This window comes from Panulirus ornatus, chromosome 3 (genome assembly GCF_036320965.1).
Source record: "Panulirus ornatus isolate Po-2019 chromosome 3, ASM3632096v1, whole genome shotgun sequence".
In the NCBI taxonomy this organism is placed as follows: Eukaryota; Metazoa; Arthropoda; class Malacostraca; order Decapoda; family Palinuridae; genus Panulirus; species Panulirus ornatus.
In genome coordinates, this window is record NC_092226.1 from 31,965,822 (window position 1) to 31,990,126 (window position 24,305).

Sequence of the window (24,305 nt, forward strand, 5' to 3'; positions counted from 1 at the left end):
GCTGTCAGGATGCACAAATCTTTACTCTCATAAATGAAGCACAGCAGTAGACCTAAGTGATTGTGGACACTTCGCCTCCAGTACAATCATCCAAGTGTGCTGAAGTACCCAAACATGAAGGAGGGGATTTAATTACCTAAATACAATTTACTGGGAGGCAGTTTTACAATGGTGGGGCCTCAGTATAATTTTTTACTTTCCTGCGTCCTCTTAAATTTATGTAAGATGTCTGCATTAAGCATGTCCCCAGTTCTTTTCCATTTACCCACCATTGTTATACTATTAAAGCATTTTTTCCTATCATTTTTGACAAGCTCCATAATTTCATGTTTTATCCAAATATCCCTCAAGGAACTGTTGACTTTCCAAGTCATCAGTCTATTATAGAAAACATAAATATTCTGATCAGATCACCCATCACTTTTCTCTCTTTCAAGGTGGATTTATTTAAAGCCCCCAATCTTTTCTACATCCTCTTTGATTTATATAAGCTGTCTGCATTAAGCATGTCCCCAGTTGTTCTTTACCATTCATCCACCATTGTTTTGCTTTAAAAGCATTTCTTCCTATCATTTTTGACAAGCTCCATAATTTCATGTTTTATCCAAATATCCCTCAAGGAACTGTTGACTTTCCAAGTCATCAGTCTATTATAGAAAACATAAATATTCTGATCAGATCACCCATCACTTTTCTCTCTTTCAAGGTGGATTTATTTAAAGCCCCCAATCTTTTCTACATCCTCTTTGATTTATATAAGCTGTCTGCATTACGCATGTCCCCAGTTGTTCTTTACCATTCATCCACCATTGTTTTGCTATAAAAGCATTTCTTCCTATCATTTTTGACAAGCTCCTTAATTTCATGTTTTACCCAAACATCCCTCAAGGAACTGTTGACTTTCCGTCATTAGTCTATTTTAAAAGAGTAAATGTTCTGATCAGGTCACCCGTCACTCTTCTCCCTTTCAAGATGGGTAAATTTAAGGCTCCAATCTTTCACAGTAAGTTAACTCTTAATTCTGGTACCATCTTTGTTATCTTCCTCTGAACTTTCTCTGTTGGTTTTTTGTGCTTCCTTACCTGTAGTTATCAAACCTGAAAAGAACATTTTGATTTTAGTCTTATGAATGGTATAGAGTTGCTAGATATTTCCTTATATATATTCTGATATATGTCAGCAGACGATTTGTCTCCTGAACTGTTATATTCTCCTAGTATGGGACTGGTGGCTCTATAGGGATAATGTCAGCTTCCAAGTCCTTGCACAGAGAACCCTGAAGCTTATTTTCTGCTTGATATAATCATATTCAGGCCTGTTTTTGCTTTGTCCCATCCCTATTACTTTGCACTTGCTCGGGTTGAAATTCCTCAATCATGTTTTGGACCTTTTCATGAGATTTTGTAGCCGTTGAGATTAGAAAGTAGCATTGACTCGTATATGTAGGTTAGAATTAATGTCTGTAAGCTCATGTCCTGTTCTAGTTTTTGGCTTGAGACAGTGGATTTTGAGTTTAAGAGTGATTTCAGAATTTTCATTGGCCCATGCATAATGTAGCATGAAGCTACTACTTCATATGTCATATGATGTTTCATTGCCTCCTGGGGTTATGTACAGTCCCAGCTGTTTGCTTCCACCAGTCATTTACAGATGACGCAAGCAACCAGAGAAAATATCATGCATCTGACATCCACAGATTGTTAGAGTTCACGTGCATCATCTGGAAGTATGCCACATGTTTAATTTTAGAATTAAAGGAACAGTTTTACGGGTTATTTATAATCGTCCAGTTTTGATGAGAAGGAACTTGTTTATTTATTCATGTAAGTAAAGTACTATCTGTGTAAGTAACATGTAAAATCATAAAGAATATATGTAAAAGAAAGTCTCTTATGTGAAAATTATGGAGAATACATGTGTTTTTAGTGATATTGCATCTTGAAAACATATAGTGTGTAAATAAAAGCCATAAAAACCATAATTCTTTGATACTTAGATATAGAGCATTAATGCCATCAGCCCAGCCTATACTCCATCCACTTGCACTTTTCCACTCCTTGGAGAAAAGTATATTGCTTTTTTGTCTATTTTCTTCAGTCTTATAAAGTTTGATGTAAATATGCTGTGTAAGATAAAGATAGTGTAAGATAAAGTTTATTGTTAATGTGGAAGGTAAAAAGAATTTAAGATAAAGTAAAATGCAAACAATGTTTAAAGTAAAAAGATTTTGTTAGATTTTTTTTATTTGGCTGGAGGGAAGGTTGATATCTGAGGTATTACACAGTTAAGGGGGTTAAAGCAAGCCGATTTATTTTGTTCCATCTTGTCTCTGGTATAGTGTGCTCACATAAGTTTTTTGTGCTGTTTGCCAAGCAGAAAGTGTTTGAAATGGAGTGGTTTCATTCATTGGTGGGTATTTAAAACATGTAAAAGGTTCATTTGTGAACTCATTGCTGTCTGTCTCAGTTCTAGTTACTGTTAAGGCCACATTGATATGGTTCTGTGGTCTTTCCACAAAGTCTGTTATGCAGAAAGAACATGAAACAGAATTTTAAGTCATTGTTCTCAGTTCACCTTGTGGTCTAGGCTTAGAAATGAGTCATTGACTCAAAATTCATTGACCTTTGTAGACAATATTTTCACTGTAATGCCTGACTCAAAACCAAAAGTGTCAAATTTTCATTATTTCAGGTAGTGAACTAAGAGATGGCGCTTCTCAGTAAGCTCTCGACTTTCTCTCAGTCTCGAGATGCAAGGCTGTTTGGGGCCACATCCACAGCAGCTTTTCTGTACTGGATCTATTGTGTATCCAGAGGAGGCAGCCAAAATAGGTCAGTAGCATTAATATTCTTTGTTCACCAACATTAGAATTTATGAAATTTTTTAATAGTGTTCATGCTTTAGCATTGCATAGGGAATGTATGTATTGCTTAGTCCTGTTAGTTCATTTTATTAATTACTCAGAATATGATACTCATCATACATACCTAGACTTTTGTTTTTATATATTGAATTCAAGGTTAATGATTTTCAATCTAAGATTTAGATGAAAGTCTACAAGGGTGGTATAGTCATACAGAATGTATCATAGATGATTGATTGATCAAAAAGATATGCAAGAGTAAAGAAGGGATGGTAAATGGTATAGGAGATAGACAGGAGTAGTAAAAGAATTGATTAGGGTCAAAGATATCGCACATGGAGATGCTGTAGCTGGAAGAATGTTGGGTTTGAACTAATGGAAGCATTTTGTAAATGGAAATAGTATGAAGTGAGGTCTCATTTGATGAAAAACTTACTGTGTAAAATAAGAGACACATCTGTTTGGTAGGGAAATCAGTGGGCATGGGATTGGGGTAATGGTAGTGGATAGGTATAGATAAAATTAGATAAGATATTTAAACATCCAATGCTTTGTCACGTGTTTTAATTCTTACGTAAAGGTTTTTGTAGCTTTCCTCTAGTGACATCAGTAAACTTGCTGATAGTGACTGAGTTGTGGCTGTCAACCCAGTTGTTCATCCACCCCATGGGGTTGGTAAATGAGATGATAACCTGGCTCTGGCTAGGATATTGTCCTATTGCTTTGACATCTACCATTTCTAAAGTCTTTGAATCCCTCCTCAACTTCCATATCCTTAAACACCTTGAAAATCACAGTCTTCTTTCTGATCACCAATATGGCTATGAAGCGTAAGGCGAGACTCACTGGTCACATTTTTTCCCATCTTATTAATGTTTGGTCATCATCTCTGAAAGATTTTGGGGAATCAAGTGTAGTTGCCCTTAACATATCTAAGGCTTTTGTCAAGGTGTGGCATTGGGGTATTATCTCTAAGCTCCCCTCTTTAGGCTTTCCTTCCTCACTTTGCACCTTCATATCTAGCTTCCTTTCTGGCCTATCTGTCTCTGGTTGTTGATGGATCAGCCTCTCCCCTTTTCTCCATTAACAGCAGTATCCCTCAAAGTTCTGTCCTGTCCCCTACACTTCTTATTTTTTTTAATGATTTCCTTTCCTCCACAAATAATCCAGTGCACTCATATGCTGACAACTCAACACTGCATTCATCTACATCCTTCAGTACTGCTTCCTCTTCTCTTACTTGATCTGTGTCTCATCTTAACACAGCTTCCTCAGTAAACTCAGACTTGGAGAGGATATCTCAGTGGGGTACACAAAATCCTTTCAAGTTTTATACCTCCAAGACACAATGTCTACCCATATCTCTATCAAAAATTCCTCACAACTCTCGTCTCTCCTTTGATGGTTCTGCAATGACGCCTCTTGACTCATTGATCATTCTTGGCATTACTGTAATGTCCACTCTTTCTTTGAAACCCCACATTACAGAAATAGCTAAGTCTGCATCCAAGAAACTGAATTTCCTGTTTAGATGTCGAAACTTCTTATCTTCTGAACAGTTTCTCCATCTATACAAGGGATTGATTTGTCCTTGTATGGAGTACTACTCTTGTTTTTGGCATGGTTCTAGCTCTGCATCCTTACTTGATGAAGTCAAAAGCAATCTGCCTTATAAACTGTCCCAGGCTAATTTCCAAACATGACACCCGTGCCATATGCTGCAGTGTTTGTTTACCATCCCTCTTCTATAGGTAATCCCATAGTTTTTGCTCCTGAGAGCTGGCTGCATTACATGATTATTGTGTGGCCATCAGCAACTCAAGGGTGGGCTGTTTTGGTACTTACTTCTTTCCCTATATGTCTAAGTTCTTGAACTCTCTACCCTCTCCCCAATAACTATGATCTAGCACATTTCAAGACAGGTTTTTCACTTTCTCAAAAATTCGAAAATACTTTCCTATGTCCTTTATTTTGATGTTTCATAATCCTCTCAATATTTCAATTAAGGCCTGGCATCGTTGTGGACTTTTGTCCATGACTCATGACTAGAGCCTTCAACATATATATATGTATAGAGAGAGAGAGAGAGCAGTGTGGTTTCAGAAGTGGTAGAGGATGTGTGGATTAGGTGTTTGCTTTGAAGAATGTATGTGAGAAATACTTGGAAAAGCAAATGGATTTGTATGTAGCATTTATGGATCTGGAGAAGGCATATGATAGAGTTGATAGAGATGCTCTGTGGAAGGTATTAAGAATATATGGTGTGGGAAGCAAGTTGTTAGAAGCAGTGAAAAGTTTTTATTGAGGATGTAAGGCATGTGTACGTGTAGGAAGAGAGGAAAGTGATTCGTTCTCAATGATGAATGTAGGTTTGCGGCAGGGGTGTGTGATGTCTCCATGGTTGTTTAATTTGTTTATGGATGGGGTTGTTAGGGAGGTGAATGCAAGGGTTTTGGAAAGAGGGGCAAGTATGAAGTCTGTTGTGGATGAGAGAGCTTGGGAAGTGAGTCAGTTGTTGTTTGCTGATGATACAGCGCTGGTGGCTGATTCATGTGAGAAACTGCAGAAGCTGGTGACTGAGTTTGGTAAAGTGTGTGAAAGAAGAAAGTTAAGAGTAAATGTGAATAAGAGCAAGGTTATTAGGTACAGTAGGGTTGAGGGTCAAGTCAATTGGGAGGTAAGTTTGAATGGAGAAAAACTGGAGGAAGTAAAGTGTTTTAGATAGCTGGGAGTGGATCTGGCAGCGGATGGAACCATGGAAGCGGAAATGAATCATAGGGTGGGGGAGAGGGCGAAAATTCTGGGAGCCTTGAAGAATGATTGGAAGTCGAGAACATTATCTCGGAAAGCAAAAATGGGTATGTTTGAAGGGATAGTGGTTCCAACAATGTTGTATGGTTGCGAGGCGTGGGCTATGGATAGAGTTGTGCACAGGAGGGTGGATGTGCTGGAAATGAGATGTTTGAGGACAATGTGTGGTGTGAGGTGGTTTGATCGAGTAAGTAATGTAAGGGTAAGAGAGATGTGTGGAAATAAAAAGAGCGTGGTTGAGAGAGCAGAAGAGGGTGTTTTGAAGTGGTTTGGGTACTTGGAGAGAATGAGTGAGGAAAGATTGACCAAGAGGATATATGTGTCGGAGATGGAGGGAACGAGGAGAAGTGGGAGACCAAATTGGAGGTGGAAAGATGGAGTGAAAAAGATTTTGTGTGATCGGGGCCTGAACATGCAGGAGGGTGAAAGGAGGGCAAGGAATAGAGTGAATTGGATCGATGTGGTATACCGGGGTAGACGTGCTGTCAGTGGATTGAATCAGGGCATGTGAAGCGTCTGGGGTAAACCATGGAAAGTTGTGTGGGGCCTGGATGTGGAAAGGGAGCTCTGGTTTCGGGCATTATTGCATGAGAGCTATAGACTGAGTGTGAACGAATGGGGCCTTTATTGTCTTTTCCTAGCACTACCTCGCACACATGAGGGGGGAGGGGGATGGTATTCCATGTGTGGCGAGGTGGCGATGGAAATGAATAAAGACAGACAGTGTGAATTGTGTGCATTGGTATATATGTATGTGTCTGTGTGTGTATATATATGTGTACATTGAGATGTATAGGTATGTATATTTGCGTGTGTGGACGTGTATGTATATACATGTGTATGGGGGTGGGTTGGGCCATTTCTTTCGTCTGTTTCCTTGCGCTACCTCGCAAACGCGGGAGACAGCGACAAAGCAAAATACATAAAATAAATAAACAGACGAAAGAATTGCCCAACCCACCCACATACACATGTATATATATATACGTCCACACACACAAAATATACATACCTATACATCTCAACGTATACATATATATACACACACAGACATATACATATATACACATGTACATAATTCATACTGTCTGCCTTTATTCATTCCCTTTGCCAACCCTCCACACATGAAATAACAACCCCCTCCCCCCTTATGTGCGTGAGGTAGCACTAGGAAAAGACAACAAAGACCACAATCGTTCACACTCAGTCTCTAGCTGTCATGTAATAATGCACCGAAACCACAGCTCCCTTTCCACATCTAGGCCCCACAGAACTTTCCATGGTTTATCCCAGATGCTTCACATGCCCTGGTTCAATCCATTGACAGCACGTAGACCCCGGTATACCACATCGTTCCAATTCACTCAATTCCTTGCATGCCTTTCACCCTCCTGCATGTTCAGGCCCCGATCACTCAAAATCTTTTTCACTCCATCTTTCCACCTCAATTTGGTCTCCCACTTCTCCTCGTTCCTTCCACCTTTGACACATATATCCTCTTGGTCAGTCTTTCCTTACTCATTCTGTCCATGTGACCAAACTATTTCAAAACACCCTCTTCTGCTCTCTCAACCACACTCTTTTTATTACCACACATCTCTCTTACCCTATTATTACTTACTCGATCAAACCACCTCACACCACATATTGTCCTCAAACATCTCATTTCCAGCACATCCACCATCCTCCGCACAACTCTATTCATAGCCCACGCCTCGCAACCATATAACATTATTGGAACCACTATTCCTTCAAACGCACCCATTTTTGCTTTCCAAGATAATGTTCTCGACTTCCACACATTCTTCAATGCTACCAGAACTTTCGCCCCCTCCCCCACCCTATGATTCACTTCCACTGCCAAATCCACTCCCAGATATCTAAAACTCTTCACTTCCTCCAGTTTTTCTCCATTCAAACTTACCTCCCAGTTGACTTGTCCCTCAACCCTACTGTACCTAATAACCTTGCTCTTATTCACATTTACTCTCAGCTTTCTTCTTTCACACACTTTACCAAACTCAGTCACCATCTTCTGCAGTTTCTCACACGAATCAGCCACCAGCGCTGTATCATCAGTGAACAAAAACTGACTCATTTTCTAAGCTCTCTCATCCACAACAGACTTGCATACTTGCCCCTCTTTGCAAAACTCTTGCATTCACCTCCCTAACAACCCCATCCATAAACAAATTCAACAACCATTGGAGACATCACACACCTCTGGCGCAAACCTACATTCACTGAGAACCAATCACTTTCCAGACATCACACACCTCTGCCGCAAACCTACATTCACTGAGAACCAATCACTTTCCTCTCTTCCTACATGTACACATGCCTAACATCCTCGATAAAAACTTTTCACTGCTTCTAACAACTTGCCTCCCACACCGTATATTCTTAATGCCTTCCACAGAGCATCTCTATCAACTCTATCATATGCCTTCTCTAGATTCATAAATGCTCCATACAAATCCATTTGCTTTTCCAAGTATTCACATACATTCTTCAAAGCAAACACCTGATCCATACATCCTCTACTACTTCTGAAACCACACTGCTCTTCCCCAATCTGATACTCTGTATATGCCTTCACCCTCTCAATCAATACCTTCCCATATAATTTCCCAGGAATACTCAACAAACTTATACCTCTGTAATTTGAGCACTCACTTTTGTCCCCTTTGCCTTTGTACAATGGCACTATGCAAGCATTTCGCCAATCCTCAGGCACCTCTCCATGAGCCATACATACATTGAATAACCTCACCAACCAGTCAACAATACAGTCTCCCCCTTTTTGATAAATTCCACTTCAATGCCATCCAGACCCGCTGCCTTGCCGGCTTTCATCTTCCGCAAAGCTTTTACTACCTCTTCTCTGTTTACCAAATCATTTTCCCTAACCCTCTCACTTTGCACACAACCTCGACCAAAACACCCTATATCTGCCATTCTGTAATTAAACACATTCAACAAACCTTCAAAATACTCACTTCATCTCCTTCTCACATCACCACTACTTGTTATCACCTCCCCATTAGCCCCCTTCACTGAAGTTCCCATTTGTTCCCTTGTCTTACGCACTTTATTTACCTCCTTCCAAAACATCTTTTTATTCTCCTTAAGATTTATTGATACTCTCTCACCTCAACTCTCATTTGCCCTCTTTTTCACCTCTTGCACCTTTCTCTTGACCTCCTGCCTCTTTCTTTTATACATCTCCCACTCATTTGCATTATTTCCCTGCAAAGATTGTCGAAGTACCTCTCTCTTCTCTTTCACTAATAATCTTAATTCATCCCACCACTCACTACCCTTTCTAATCTGCTCACCTCCCACGCTTCTCATGCCACAAGCATCTTTTGTGCAAGCCATCACTGCTACCCTAAATACATCCCATTCCTTCTTCACTCCCCTTACATCTTTTGTTCTCACCTTTTTCCATTCTGTACTCAGTCTCTCCTGGTACTTCCTCTCACAAGTCTCCTTCCCAAGCTCACTTACTCTCGCCACTCTCTTCACCCCAACATTCTCTCCTCTTTTCTGAAAACCTCTACAAATCTTCACCTTCGCCTCCACAAGATAATGATCAGACATTCCTCCAGTTGTACCTCTCAGCACATTAACATCCAAAAGTCTCTCTTTCCAAAACGCACCTATCAGTTAAAGTTTAATCCAATAACTCTCTCTGGCCATCTTTCTACTTACATACATATACTTATGTATATCTCTCTTTTTAAACCAGGTATTCCCAATCACCAGTCCTTTTTCAGCACATAAATCTACAAGCTCTTCACCATTTCCATTTACAACACTGAACACCCCATGTACACCAATTATTCCCTCAACTGCCACATTACTCACCTTTGCATTCATATCACCCATCACTATAACCCAGTCTCGTGCATCAAAACTACTAACACATTCACTCAGCTGCTCCCAAAACACTTTCCTCTCATGATCTTTCTTCTCATGCCCAGGTGCATATGCACCAATAATCACCCATCTCTCTCCATCCACTTTCAGTTTTACTCATATCAGTCTAGAGTTCACTTTCTTACCCTCTATCACATACTCCCACCACTCCTGTTTCGGAATAGTGCTACTCCTTCCCTTGCTCTTGTCCTCTCACTAACCCCTGACTTTACTCCCAAGTCATTCCCGAACCACTCTTCCCCTTTACCCTTGAGCTTCGTTTCACTCAGAGCCAAAACATCCAGGTTCCTTTCCTCAAACATACTACCTATCTCTCCTTTTTTCTCATCTTGGTTACATCCACACACATTTAGACACCCCAATCTGAGCCATCGAGGAGGATGAGCACTCCCCGCGTGACTCCTTCTTCTGTTTCCCCTTTTAGAAAGTCAAAATACAAGGAGGGGAGGGTTTCTAGCCCCCCACTCCCGTCCCCTTTAGTCGCCTTCTACGACACATGAGGAATGCGTGGGAAGTATTCTTTCTCCCCTATCCCCAGGGATAGGGGATAGGGTGAAGGGAGGGTGATAGGGAGGGTAAAGGAATATATGTATATATTTATATTCATTTATTTATTTTCCTTTGTTGCTGTCTCCCACGTTTGCAAGGTAGCACAAGGAAACAGACGAAAGAAATGGCCCAACCCACCCCCATACACATGTATGTACATAAACGTCCACACACGTAAATATACATACCTATACATCTCAACGTACACATATATATACACACACAGACATATACATATCTACACATGTACATAATTCATATTGTCTGCCTTCATTTATTCCCATCGCCACCTCGCCACACATGGAATAACACCCCCCTCCCCCTTCATGTGTGCGAGGTAGCGCTAGGAAAAGACAACAAAGGCCCCATTCGTTCACACTCAGTCTCTAGCTGTCATGTAATAATGCCCGAAACCACAGCTCCCTTTCCACATCCAGGCCCCACACAACTTTCCATGGTTTACCCCAGACGTTTCACATGCCCTGGTTCAATCCATTGACAGCACATCGACCCCGGTATACCACATCGATCCAATTCACTCTATTCCTTGCCCTCCTTTCACCCTCCTGCATGTTCAGGCCCCGATCACTCAAAATCTTTTTCACTCCATCTTTCCACCTCCAATTTGGTCTCCCACTTCTCCTCGTTCCCTCCACCTCCGACACATATATCCTCTTGGTCGATCTTTCCTCAGTCATTCTCTCCATGTGCCCAAACCATTTCAAAACACCCTCTTCTGCTCTCTCAGACCATGCTCTTTTCATCAACACATCTCTCTTACCCTTACATTAATTACTCAATCAAACCACCTCACACCACATATTGTCCTCAAACATCTCATTTCCAGCACATCCACCTTCCTGCGCACAACTGGGAGGGTATTGATTGAGAGGATGAAGGCATGTACAGAGCATCAGATTGGGGAAGAGCAGTGTGGTTTCAGAAGTGGTAGAGGATGTGTGGATCAGGTGTTTGCTTTGAAGAATGTATGTGTGAAATACTTAGAAAAGCAAATGGATTTGTATGTAGCATTTATGGATCTGGAGAAGGCATATGATAGAGTTGATAGAGATGCTCTGTGGAAGGCATTAAGAATATATGGTGTGGGAGGCAAGTTGTTAGAAGCAGTGAAAAGTTTTTATCGAGGATGTAAGGCATGTGTACGTGTAGGAAGAGAGGAAAGTGATTGGTTCTCAATGAATGTAGGTTTGCGGCAGGGGTGTGTGATGTCTCCATGGTTGTTTAATTTGTTTATGGATGGGGTTGTTAGGGAGATGAATGCAAGGGTTTTGGAAAGAGGGGCAAGTCTGCAGTCTGTTGTGGATGAGAGAGCTTGGGAAGTGAGTCAGTTGGTGTTCGCTGATGATACAGCGCTGGTGGCTGATTCATGTGAGAAACTGCAGAAGCTGGTGACTGAGTTTGGTAAAGTGTTTGAGAGAGGAAAGTTGATAGTAAATTTGAATAAGAGCAAGGTTATTAGGTACAGTAGGGTTGAGGGTCAAGTCAATTGGGAGGTAAGTTTGAATTGAGAAAAACTGGAGGAAGTGAAGTGTTTTAGATATCTGGGAGTGAATTTGGCAGTGGATGGAACCATGGAAGTGGAAGTGAATCATAGGGTGGTGGAGGGGGCAAAAATTCTAGGAGCCTTGAAGAATGTGTGGAAGTTGAGAACATTATCTCGGAAAGCAAAAATGGGTATGTTTGAAGGAATAGTGGTTCCAACAATGTTGTATGGTTGTGAGGCGTGGGCTATGGATAGAGTTTTGCGGAGGAGGGTGGATGTGCTGGAATTGAGATGTTTGAGGACAATATGTGGTGTGAGGTGGTTTGATCGAGTTATAATAGGGTTAGAGAGATGTGTGGTAATAAAAAGAGCATGGTTGAGAGAGCAGTAGAGGGTGTTTTGAAATGGTTTGGTCACGTGGAGAGAATGAGTGAGGAAAGATTGACGAAGAGGATATATATGTCAGAGGTGGAGGGAATAAGGAGAAGTGGTAGACCAAATTGGTGGTGGAAAAATGGAGTGAAAAAGATTTTGAGTGATCGGGGCCTGAACATGCAGGAGGGTGAAAGGCGTGCAAGGAATAGAGTGAATTGGAACGATGTGATATACTGGGGTCAACGTGCTGTCAATGGATTGAACCAGGGCATGTGAAGCATCAGGGGTAAACCATGGAAAGTTCTGTGGGGCCTGGATGTGGAATGGGAGCTCTTGTTTTGGTGCATTATTACATGACAGCTAGAGACTGAGTGTGAACGAATGGGGCTTTTGTTGTCTTCCTAGCGCTACCTCGCGCACATAAGGGGGGGAGGGGGTTGTTATTTCATGTGTGGCGAGGTGGCAATGGGAATCAATAAAGGCAGACAGTATGAATTATGTACATGTGTATGTATGTATATGTCTGTGTGTGTATATATATTTGTACGTTGAGATGTATAGGTATGTATATTTGCGTGTATGGATGTGTATGTATATACATGTGTATGTGGGTGGGTTGGGCCATTCTTTCGTCTGTTTCCTTGTGCTACCTCGCTAACGCGGGAGACAGCGACAAAGCAAAATAAATAAATGAATATACATATGTTGTATGGTTGCGAGGCGTGGGCTATGGATAGAGTTGTGCGCAGGAGGATGGATGTGCTGGAAATGAGATGTTTGAGGACAATGTGTGGTGTGAGGTGGTTTGATCGAGTAAGTAACGTAAGGGTGAGAGAGATGTGTGGAAATCAAAAGAGCGTGGTTGAGAGAGCAGAAGAGGGTGTTTTGAAATGGTTTGGGCACATGGAGAGAATGAGTGAGGAAAGATTGACCAAGAGGATATATGTGTCAGAGGTGGAGGGAACGAGAAGAGGGAGACCAAATTGGAGGTGGAAAGATGGAGTGAAAAAGATTTTGTGTGATCGGGGCCTGAACATGCAGGAGGGTGAAAGGAGGGCAAGGAATAGAGTGAACTGGAGCGATGTGGTATACCGGGGTTGACGTGCTGTCAGTGGATTGAATCGGGGCATGTGAAGCGTCTGGGGTAAGCCATGGAAAGCTGTGTATGTATGTATATTTGCGTGTGTGGACGTATGTATATACATGTGTATGGGGGTGGGTTGGGCCATTTCTTTCGTCTGTTTCCTTGCGCTACCTCGCAAACGCGGGAGACAGCGACAAAGCAAAAAAAAAAAAAAAAACATATATATATATATATATATATATATATATATATATATATATATATATATATATATATATATATATATATATATATTTCGGAATTCCCTTTATTTTCACACAAATATTGTAGTACAGTAGAGCCTCGATTTAACAGACTAATAGAGAGGACAGGGTATCTGTTAATGCCAAAAGTCCTTTAAATCGAATGTAATGTAGTTGAAGTGTAGTTGAAGAAGAGTTTTTAGTGAAAGAAAAGAAAGGCGCATGGTTAGTACTTACAAGGAAAGAATGCAAATGATTGGTAGATGTATAAGATAAAATGGTAGGAGATCAAGAGGAAGTTGCAGGTGTTGAAAAAGAGAGTAAATGAGAGGTGGGGTGAGAATATCATTAAATGTTGGGGAGAATATTTAGATGTTTAGGTGGTAAATTTTTTTTTTTTTTTTTGTAATTATTAATAACTCACTTTTTGTATTATTATTTGTCCGGTCCAATATATCCGAAATCCATCCTTTCAGGGTACATTACTTCAAGGGTTTACTGTATTTCAGTTTTCATGATTTTTACTTGAGTAATTATGTCTTTCAGAGAGCTGTCATCAGATCAAGTGAAATTTGTGGTTAATGAGTCTGGCAGTTCTAGTGACAGAAGGAGAGCGCAGGTTGGTAAGAAGAAGATTCTAATAGATACAACTATCCATCTACATTTGTTCCATATTTTTTTTTCCTTGAATGGGAGGATGGCTTGCAGAAAATTTCTTCCACATACCACAGTGTCTGTATACACAAGTGTTTTTCCCTATAGGTACCTACGTTTCCTTTCGCATTCCTCACCTAATGCATTACCTACACAATTCATTTTATTTTTCAGTTTGTGTTATGACATTTTAGTACATGGCCTTCATAAACCATAAAGTTTATTTGCATCTTGCAGTTTGGCGTTCCATGGGATTAACACATTTCAGATAGCCATTTAATGATTACAGGCTTACTAATTAGGATTTTTGTTTTATTTGAAACTAAGAATTCAAGAAATTCTTTTTTATTTCATAATGTCTTTGAGCTGTGAAAAGCTATTGGACTTGGTTAGCATAATGCTCTTGATTTCCTACTAAGGATTAACCCCTTAATGTCTCAAGTTATTCTTCCAACCCTTAAGATTCATATTTTTCAAGTTGTTTAAAAAATGCATTTGACATTACAATTTTAAAGATATTCGCATGTGACAATTAAAATGATCCCTTCAGAAGTATTTTCTGCACTCAATTGAAATAGCATATGAGAGTTTTTTTAGATGTTTCAGCGCCATTCGCTAAAAAGTGCATGAGTAAAGCTTTAGTGTTGAGTTGCTGCTTTGTGTGTTATTGTACATACGCTACACTTTTGATAACTGATCATTATTATTTTTTCTAGTTTATACAAGATCTTTTCTTACTATGTTCATTGTCATTAACTGATAATTTTTTGTAACAGCAAAACTATAAAAGCTCGTAGAATTTCTAGCTGTCACATTCAGTGTTGTCAAAGTCAGTTAGTTGCTGGCAATACTGCCTCCACGTTTGGTAGAAATCTTTCTACCTCATCATGGTTAACTATTGATGCTGAAAGCTGAAGGAGTCAATGTCTATAAAATCATTCTCCAAAGGATCTGAAGACATCATCATATAATTCAGGATTGTCTGCCTGGTCATCTATTATAGGTAAAAGTCATTCAAATTCCTTCCAAGAAAACTCGCAAAAATATGCTTTTATTAGTAGTGCGGAGGATGACTAACTGGAACTGTAGGGTGAAATTACCTTGCACTATCACCACAGCTATCACCCAGGCTTGGTGCATGGCCTTGAAATAGAAGTGCAAAGCTGTATGCGTAAATATTCGTCTAGAGGTGTCACTCAACTTGCATGAATATCCATCTGGAGGCATAGAAGGGTAATTGATGTGTGTTTAGGATGTTGTTTTAGAATTAAGTACTTACCTCTTAGATAGTTCAGTTAGCTGTTTTCTCCATGTTCATTTTCTGCTTTTTTCACTACCACTGCTACTTCATCTTCTCTCATTAACTCTTCATATTAACTTTGTTGTCAATTTGCACTCCTCTGACTTGGGTAGCTGTCTTTTCTTTCCTCACCCACATGTGGACTGCTGGCATTCTGTTGACAATGATACAGTCATTCCTTGCCACACTTGACAACAAGTATCTCAACATACACTCTTCCCTTGTCACATTTAACACTTGACAACGCTTAACTTACACAACTCATTCTTCGTAACTCTGGATTTTCCTGTTCAGAGCGCCATGCGCTGCCCTTGCCTTTTGGCAAAATGATAGGAGCAAATAGTAGTAGGTAGGAACATTAGTCAGGAGCAGTAGGTAGAAGTAGTTGGCAAGAACATTAGGTGTGAGCAGTAGGTAGAAGTAGTAGTTTGGAACATTAGGTAGAAGTAGTAAGAATGAACATTTGGTTGGAGCCTCTGCAGACATTGCATTAGATCTAGTTGTCCTCTGTTAGTGGGTGAGGCAGTAAAAACTAAGAATATTACTTGAGACTTTTTTGTTATCACTATCCCCTTGAGGGTGTTCCTAAAGGGAATGGGTAGCAGAGATATAAACAGACAAATAGATTAACTTGTCTGTTGCTGATAACTGTATTTCTTTCTTTATGCGTTATATGTGTTGGCTTCCTAAGATTACTGACTTAATTTCTTGCATTGTATAAGCTATTAATTCTGCAGTTACATGGCTGAGAAATTTACCCATACTTTGATACATGAGTTTGGATTGTGTATCCCCAAACAAACCTCATCCTTTTTCATTAGTCATTTTGTTTTAGTTTGTTCCCTGTAAAAGTCTTGCACTTTTAGTGCCTTTCATTGCAGTGCTGTCATGGCTTTTCTTTTGATATCCATACTGAAGGAATTTCTTTCTTTCATTCTTTCAGGATAATCTTATTTCCATGTGAATAAGGTGGAAAAGGTATTCATGTAACCTCTTTGTCTTCTGTCATTCCAGCCAGTTTAATGTTTGATATGCTTTTTCAGTCAAATCCATCTTGCTTGTATTTAGATTCACTCAGTTATTTCTTCTTTTTTTGTGCTTTTCTGCCATTCCCACATTATTGAGTTATCACTCAGTTATTTCTTCTTTTTTTTTGTGCTTTTCTGCCATTCCTACATTATTGAGTTAGTGCCGGAGACAGTTGAAGAAAGGCCTCATTCACTCTTTAGCTGTCATGTGCAGTGCAGTGAAACCGCAGCCCCCTGTCCAAAACAAGGCCCTAATGACCTTTCCATGGTTCCCCTCAGTCACTGCACAGTCCCAGGTTTAGTACATTGACAGCATGTCATCCCTTGTATATCACACCATTCCAGTTCACTCTGTTCATTGTATTCTGTTCACACCTTTCACCCCTCTACATGTTCTGGCCTCTACCACTCAAAATATTTTTCACTCCACCCTTCCTCTTCTAGTTTGTTCTTTCACTTCTTTTCCCCTCCACTTCTGACAGATATGTCCTTTTTGTCAACCTCTTCTCACTCATTCTCCCATATGTCCAAACCATTTCAGCATGACCTCTTGAACTCTCACAAGCACACTCTTATTAGCACACCTTTCCCTTACTTGATCAAACCACCTCATGCCGCATGTTCTCAAACATTTCATATCCAGCACATTCACCCTCCTGCTCACATCCTCATCTATAGTCCATGCCTATCTTCCATACAACGTAGGTGAGACTAATATACCTACATGCATACCCATTTTTGCCCTCCCAGATAGTGACATCTCTTTCCACACATTCCTTAATTCTCCTAGAATCTTTTTCCCCTCACCCACCCCTGACTCAGTTAAGCTTCCTTGCTGTAATGTTTACTTCCAGGTATCTGACACATTCTAATGTTTCCAACTTTCTCTATTCAAACTCACACCCCAACTAACCTGTCCTTCTGCAGTGCTTAAGTTAATAACCTCTCTTCTATTCACATTTACTGGCAACTCCATCCTTTCACACACTCTCCCAGACTCAGACACCAACTCCCACAGTTTCTAACTCGAATCTGTTGCCAGTGCTGTGTCATCAGCAAACAGTAACTGACTTGCTCCCCACGCTTCCCTCATCCCCTACAGGCTGCATACTCACCCTTTTCTCCAAGACAGTTGCATTTACCTCTCACCACCCATCCATAAACATGAGTAGTAGGTGGCACCCACTATAGCTATAGTAGTAGTAGAAGTGGGTGGCACACAACCACCAACCAGGGAGGTACTGCTGCCTGGCTTTTGGAATGTTTAGTGGTGGCTGCACAGTAAGCTAGCATTTTGGCTTCTGTTACATACCTCCTTTCAGGCCCAGATCACCATCTTTTTTCCATTGCCTCACCCACTTGTGGGTTGCTGGCATCCAGTCCCACACCCTCTTTCTCTTATACACAATTCTTGACAGTGCATAAGTCATGCACATCTATTTTTTTTCTTGCTCTTCAAAACCTGAAAATTTGTGGCACTATAATCATCACATACTTCTCTGTTGCCGATTTAGAGCAGTGCCATTGGTGAAGTGGGTTTGGATGGATCCTAGGGCCTTCTTGACTGCTATCATATGACTAAGATTCAACCCACTTCCACAGCTTCAACTCCTAGACTTGGCTCATTTTTTTTTATCGTTTCTGCTATATTCATGGTCTTAGATTAAACCTTCCCTCGGTTGAAGGCCATCTGATTACCTCCTTTCTTCATGTTTTACTTTTCTCTAAAATATGTCAGTCCAAGCCTGCTTCTCTGCACTGTCAGATCTCCAGTTACAATCTTTCATTATTTCTGTTCCGGAAATGGAGCTTGTGCCTATTGTTGTACAAAAGCACCTATTGCTTATCTTGTGGATCATGAGTCTCCTAACTTTGTTGCCATCTTGCTCAGAATCTCTCTACCTTGTATTACCCTGCTTTTAATTTTTTTCTCTCCCAGTTCCTCCAACTTTGACTTTTTGCTACAAAGCTCAGTTCTCTTCACATCCATGAGCTGAGATCCTAAGATCCTCTGTGTAGATCATTTCAGTAAACATTACAAGATTGGTTAGGCTTTAGCTGGAATGATTGTGGTGGAGCCAAGGCCTTTTTTTTTCTTTTTTTTTAATGATTTGTAACAGTCAATTAAAAGCCCTACCTGAGTTCCTAACCATCATGACCACTCTTCTAACAACTTAACCTTTTTTTTAATACCTCTGAACCCTTCCACAACACATATGATATTTCTGCTGGTGTCATTTGATTATTATCTTATTTCTGTTAATCTTGATTGGGTGTACCCATCCTCTATCTCCCCTAGAAATGCCAGCTTTGACACTGAGAGAGCTTCATGGTTATTACTGAGTAGTTTCTGTACCCATCTTTCCTTAGATGGGTACTAATTCTCTAGTTAGGACACCTCATGTAGTGCAGAAAGCATAGTAAAGGTTATATTGGCTGAGATAGTCTTACATTCCATCTTCAAAATCTTTTTCTTCTTAATCATAGATTGGTTGCTCTAGCTCTGATACCTGTTACATCAGGGACATTGTGTACAGGACCATGAAACTCTTCCCTTCCCCAGAAACCCTCTCCGCTTTCTTTTCTGATTGTAATCATTACAGCAGTCTTCGAAGAGCAAAGCATACTTTTAAAAAAAGAAGTTTGCTGACTAGAGTTCCTCTGTTAACATATCTTTTTGGTTTTTAACCAGAAGCATATCCAGGAGCTTCTGCAATTCAACTTTTTCCCCTCTTTTCTGACCTGATCACTCTGTTGGCAACTCCCCAAGTAATAAAACTTCCCTTTTTGGAGCCTTCTTTTCCTCTGACCCAACTTTAGATAAATTGGATTCTAAGCCTCCACCCCATCCCCCCCCCCAAAAAAAAAAGTTTGCTGACTAGAGTTCCTCTACTAACAAATCTTTTTGGTTTTTAACCAGAAGCATATCCAGGAGCTTCTGCAATTCAACCTTTTCCCCTCTTTACTGACATGATCACTCTGTTGGCAACTCCCCAAGTAATGAAACTTCCCTTTTTGGAGCCTTCTTTTCCTCTGACCCAACTTTAGATAAATTGGATTCTAAGCCTCCACCCCATCCCCCCCCTGAACCTATGCCATGTGAGGAGGGGTTGACCAAGAGAATATATGTGTCAGAATGGGGGGGGGGGGGGGGGGAAGAGAAGGGGGGAGACCAAATTGAAGATGGAATGATGGAGTGGCAAATATTTTGAGTGATTGGAGCTGCAAATGCAGAAGGGCAAAAGGTTTGCAATAGGATAGAGTAAATTAGAGCATCATGGCATGCAGGGGGCAAAGTGCTGACAATGGATTGAACTAAGGCATATGAAGCAACTGGAGGAAACCATGGATGCTTCATATGTCCTGGGCCAGTCCATTGACAGCATGTGGACCCCAGTATACTGCATTGTTCCATTTCACTCTATCCTGTGCACGCCTTTCACCCTTCTGCATGATCAGGCCCTGATCACCCAAAATCTTTTTCACTCCACCCTTCCATCTCCAGTTTGCTCTCCCTGTTCTCCTTGTTCCCTCCACTTCTGACACATTTATCCACTTTGTCAACCTTTCCTCACTAATTTTGCCCAGAGATGAAACCATTTCAGCACACTCTTCTGCTCTTTCAACCACACTCTTTTTATTACCACACCTCTCTCTTAGCCTTTCATTATTTACTCCCTCCAACTACCTCACACCTCCTGTTGTCCTTGAACATTTCATTGCCAACACATCCAACCTCCTATGCGTAACCCTATCTATAGTCCAATCCCTGCATCCATATGTCAGCACTGGGACCACTATTCCATCAAATATACCCATTTGTGCTCTCCAAGATAATGTTCTCTCATTTCACATATTCTTCAGTGCTCCTAGGACCTTCACTCCCTCCACCACCCCATGACTCACTTTCACTTCCATGGTTCCATTCACTGCCATGTCCGCTCCTAGATATCTATAATATTTCACTTCTTCCTGTTTTTTTTCTTTTTTTTTTATTCAAACTCTCATCCCAACTAGTCCCTTAACCTTGCTGTACTAATAACCTTGCTTTTACTCACATTAACTCTCAGCTTTCTCTCACACACTCTAACAAACTCAGTCTCCAACTTCTGCAGTTTCTGACTCAAATCTGCCACCAGTGCTGTATCATCAGCAAAGACCAACTGACTCACATCCCAGACTCCCTCATCTTCAACAGACTGCGTACTCACTCGTCTCTCCAAAACTCTTGTATTTACCTCCCGAATCACCCCATCCATAAACAAATTAAACAACCTTGGGGACATCACACCCCTCTGACTGCATACTCACTCATCACTCCAAAACTCTTGTATTTACCTCCTGAATCACCCCATCCATAAACAAATTAAACAACCATGGGGACATCACACCCCGCTGCCCCAGACTGACCTTCACTGGGAACCAATCACTCTCCTCTCTTCATACTCGCACACAAGCCTTACACCCTTGGTAAAAACTTCTCAATGCTTCTAGCAGCTTACCACCCACACCATATACTCTTAAGGCCTTCCACAAATCATCTCTATCAACCCTGCGGTAGGGATGTGTGATGTCCCTTTGGCTGTTTAATTTGTTTATGGATGGGTTGGTTAGGGAGATGAATGCAAGAGTTTTGGAGAGAGGGGCAAGTATGCAGTCTGTTGGGGATGAGATGGCCTAGTAGGAAGTGAGTCTGTTGTTGTTCGCCGATATGCTATGGTGGCTGATTCCAGTGAGAAACTGCAAAAGATGGTGACTGAGTTTGGAAAAGTGTGTGAAAGGAGAAAGTTTAGAGTAAATGTGAAAAAAGTAAGGTTATTAGGTTAGGTTCACTAGGACTGAGGGATAAGTAAATTGGGATGTAAGTTTAAGTGGAGAAAAATTGGAAGAAGTGAAGTGTTTTAGATATATGGGAATGGATTAAGCAGCAAATGAAACCATGGAAGCAGAAGTGAGTCACAGGTTGGGGGAGGGGGCAAAGGTTCTGTGAGCGGTGAAGACTGTGTGGAAGGAGAGAACATTATCTCAGAGAGCAGAAATGGGTATGTTTGAAGGAATAGTAGTCCCAGCAATATTATATGGCTGTGAGGCATGGGATATAGATAGGGTTGTACAGTGGAGGGTGGATGTGTTGGAAATGAAATGTTTGAGGACAATATGTGGTGTGAGGTGGTTTGATTAAGTAATGAAAGGGTAAGAGAGATATGTGGTAATAAAAAGAGTGTGGCTGAGAGAGCAGAAGAGAGTGTATTGAAACGGTTTGAACATATGGGGTGAATGAGTGAGGAAAGATTGACAAGAAGGTTATATTTGTCAGAGTGGAGGGAACAAGGAGAAGCAGGAGAATGGAATGAAAAAGATTTTGAGCAATCGGGGGCTGAACATACAGGAGGGTGAGAGTCTTGCAAGGAATAGAGTGAATTGGAACAATGTGGTATACCGGGGTCAATGTGCTGTCAGTGGACTGAACCAGGACCTGTGAAACGTCTAGTGTAATCCTGGAAAGGTCTGTGATGCCTGGATGTGGATAGGGAGCTGTGGTTTCATTGCATTACACATGACAGCTAGAGACTGATTGTGAATGAATATGGCCTTTATTGTCCAAATGCCTCTTGTTTCCCTTTCACTAACCACTTTCCTTCTTCATCCCACCACTCACTACCCTTTCTAATTTGTCCACCTCCCACCTTTCTCATGCCATATGCATCTTTGTACATGCCATCACTGCTTCCCTAAATACATCCCATTCCTCACCCACTCCCCTCATGTCATTTGCCATTCTACACTCAAAATCTCCTGGTACTTCCTCACACATATATATTTTTTTCATACATATTCGCCATTTCCCGCATTAGTGAGGTAGCTTTAAGAACAGATGGATTTTTATGTAGCATTTATGGACCAGGAGAAGACATATAATAAGAGTTGATAGAGATGCTTTGTGGAAGGTCTGAAGAGTACATAGTGTGGGAGTTAAGCTGCTAGCAGCAGTGAAAAGTTTTTATCGAGGATGTAAGACATGTGTACAAGTAGGAAGAGAGGAGAGTAATTGGTTCCTAGTGAAGATCGGTCTGCAGCAGGGGTGTGTGATGTCCTGATGGTTGTTTGCTTTGATTATGGATGAGTTGTTTATGATTATGGATGAGGTGGTTAAGGAGGTAAATGCAAGTTTTGGAGAGACGGGTGAGTATGCATTCTGTTGGGGGTGAGAGGGCCTGGGAAGTGAGTCAGTTTTTTCGCTGATGATACAGCACTGGTGGCTGACTCAAGTGAGAAACTGCCAAAGTTGGTGACAGTTTGGAAAAGTGTGTGAAAGGAGAAAGTTGAGAGTAAATGTGAATCAGAGGAAGGTTATTAGGTTCAGCAGGGTTGAGGGACAAGTTAGTTGGAATGTATGTTTGAATGGAGAAAAACTAGAGGAAGTGAAGTATTTTAGATATCTAGGAGTTGACATAGTGGCAAATGGTACCATGGAAGTGGAAGTGAGTCAAGGGTAGGGGAATGGCTGAAATTTCTGGGAGCGATGAAGAATGTGTGGAGAGAGAGAATGTTAGAGAGCAAAATGGGTATGTTTGAAGGAATAGTCATTCCAACAATATTATATGGTTGCAAGGCATGGGCTATAGATTGGGTTGTATGGAGCAGGGTAAAAGTGTTGGAAATGAAATGTTTGAGGACAATATACGGTGTGAGGTGGTTTGATTAAGTAATGAAAGGGAAAGAGAGATGTGTGGTAAGAAAAAGAGTGTGGTTGAGAGAGCTGAAAAGGGTTTGTTGAAAAGGTTCACAAAATGGATGTATGTGTCAGAGGTGGAGGGAATAAAGATAGAGTGAAAAAGATTTTGAGTGATTGGGGCCTGAACATACAGGAAGGTGAGAGGCATGCAAGGAATGGAGTGAATTGGAACGATGTGGTATGCCGGGGTCGACTAGCTGTCAGTGGACTGAACCAGGGCTTGTGAAGTGTCTGGGGTAAACCATGGAAAGGTCTATTGGACGTGGATGTGGATATATATACAGATATATATACGATGAAAGTTATGAAGGTGAAATCGCACTTCAGTAGGAGTTCATATAACTTTATTTGGCATGTAATTCTCCAATATATGTGGCATGACATGTTTCGGAGACAGTCCACCTCATCAGTTGTCAATACTCAATGAAGTTATTTAGATCTCAGCATAAGATTAAAAGTACTGTCCAGCTTCTACCAAACTAGACAGCACACTATCTAGTTTGGTAGACTATAGACGGTACTTCTAGGCGTGACCTATTTTCACCTTCCATTGTCTTGGGTAATACTGGCATTGACCCCAGCTGGGAGAACATGGATGACTGTTTTCAGGCATGTCCAAACAGAGAGCATGATAGTACATGTCAGAGATGCTACATCACCCAATTTCATCATACAGTTACAACACAAAAGGTCCCAACATTATGTAATGTTTCCTGCCTCCTACTTTACGAACACAAGATAACAGCTAATACTGGTGCTGACCATGGATGGGTAAGTCATGGTAGCTGTTTACAGGAATGGGTGAACCAAGGTCATGATAGTAGATGACCGTGATTCCACATCACCCAAATTCAAATATTTACGATGCAAAATAGCCCAACGTAACATAATGTTGCCTTAGTTCTACTGTAGAAACGTTAGGTAATGTCACCTGCTGCAGTGGGTTTAAGTAATTTTTGTTAATGACAGTGTGAAGTAGACTTCTTGAATTTGGTGTGATATTTGCATTTTACTCAGGTTTATAACATTAACACAAATGATATTGGCACACACCATGCATGTCTTTTAGTACACATGGAATTCTTTCATCAGTATATTTCACCATCTTTTGTTTTTCACTCAGTTAAGAAGGCAGTATTTTTTTTATAACTAAAATAGTTTTTATGAAATCTGTAACTAAGATGGTTTTTTGAGATGTATTTTAGATGCGGAGATAA

General features: G+C 40.7%; 1 protein-coding gene across 3 annotated transcripts in view; it reads left to right on the plus strand.

Moving 5' to 3' along the window:
• Abcd3 (ATP binding cassette subfamily D member Pmp70) overlaps positions 1–24,305 on the plus strand; it is a 219,257-nt gene that overhangs the window by 78,673 nt on the left and 116,279 nt on the right. For all 3 annotated transcript variants that reach the window (XM_071686589.1, XM_071686580.1, XM_071686571.1), the window contains exons 2-3: positions 2,692–2,831; positions 13,917–13,989. In XM_071686589.1, coding sequence (XP_071542690.1) covers positions 2,707–2,831; positions 13,917–13,989 — 198 coding nt within the window. In that variant the 5' untranslated portion in view covers positions 2,692–2,706. The remainder of the gene's footprint in view (positions 1–2,691; positions 2,832–13,916; positions 13,990–24,305) is intronic.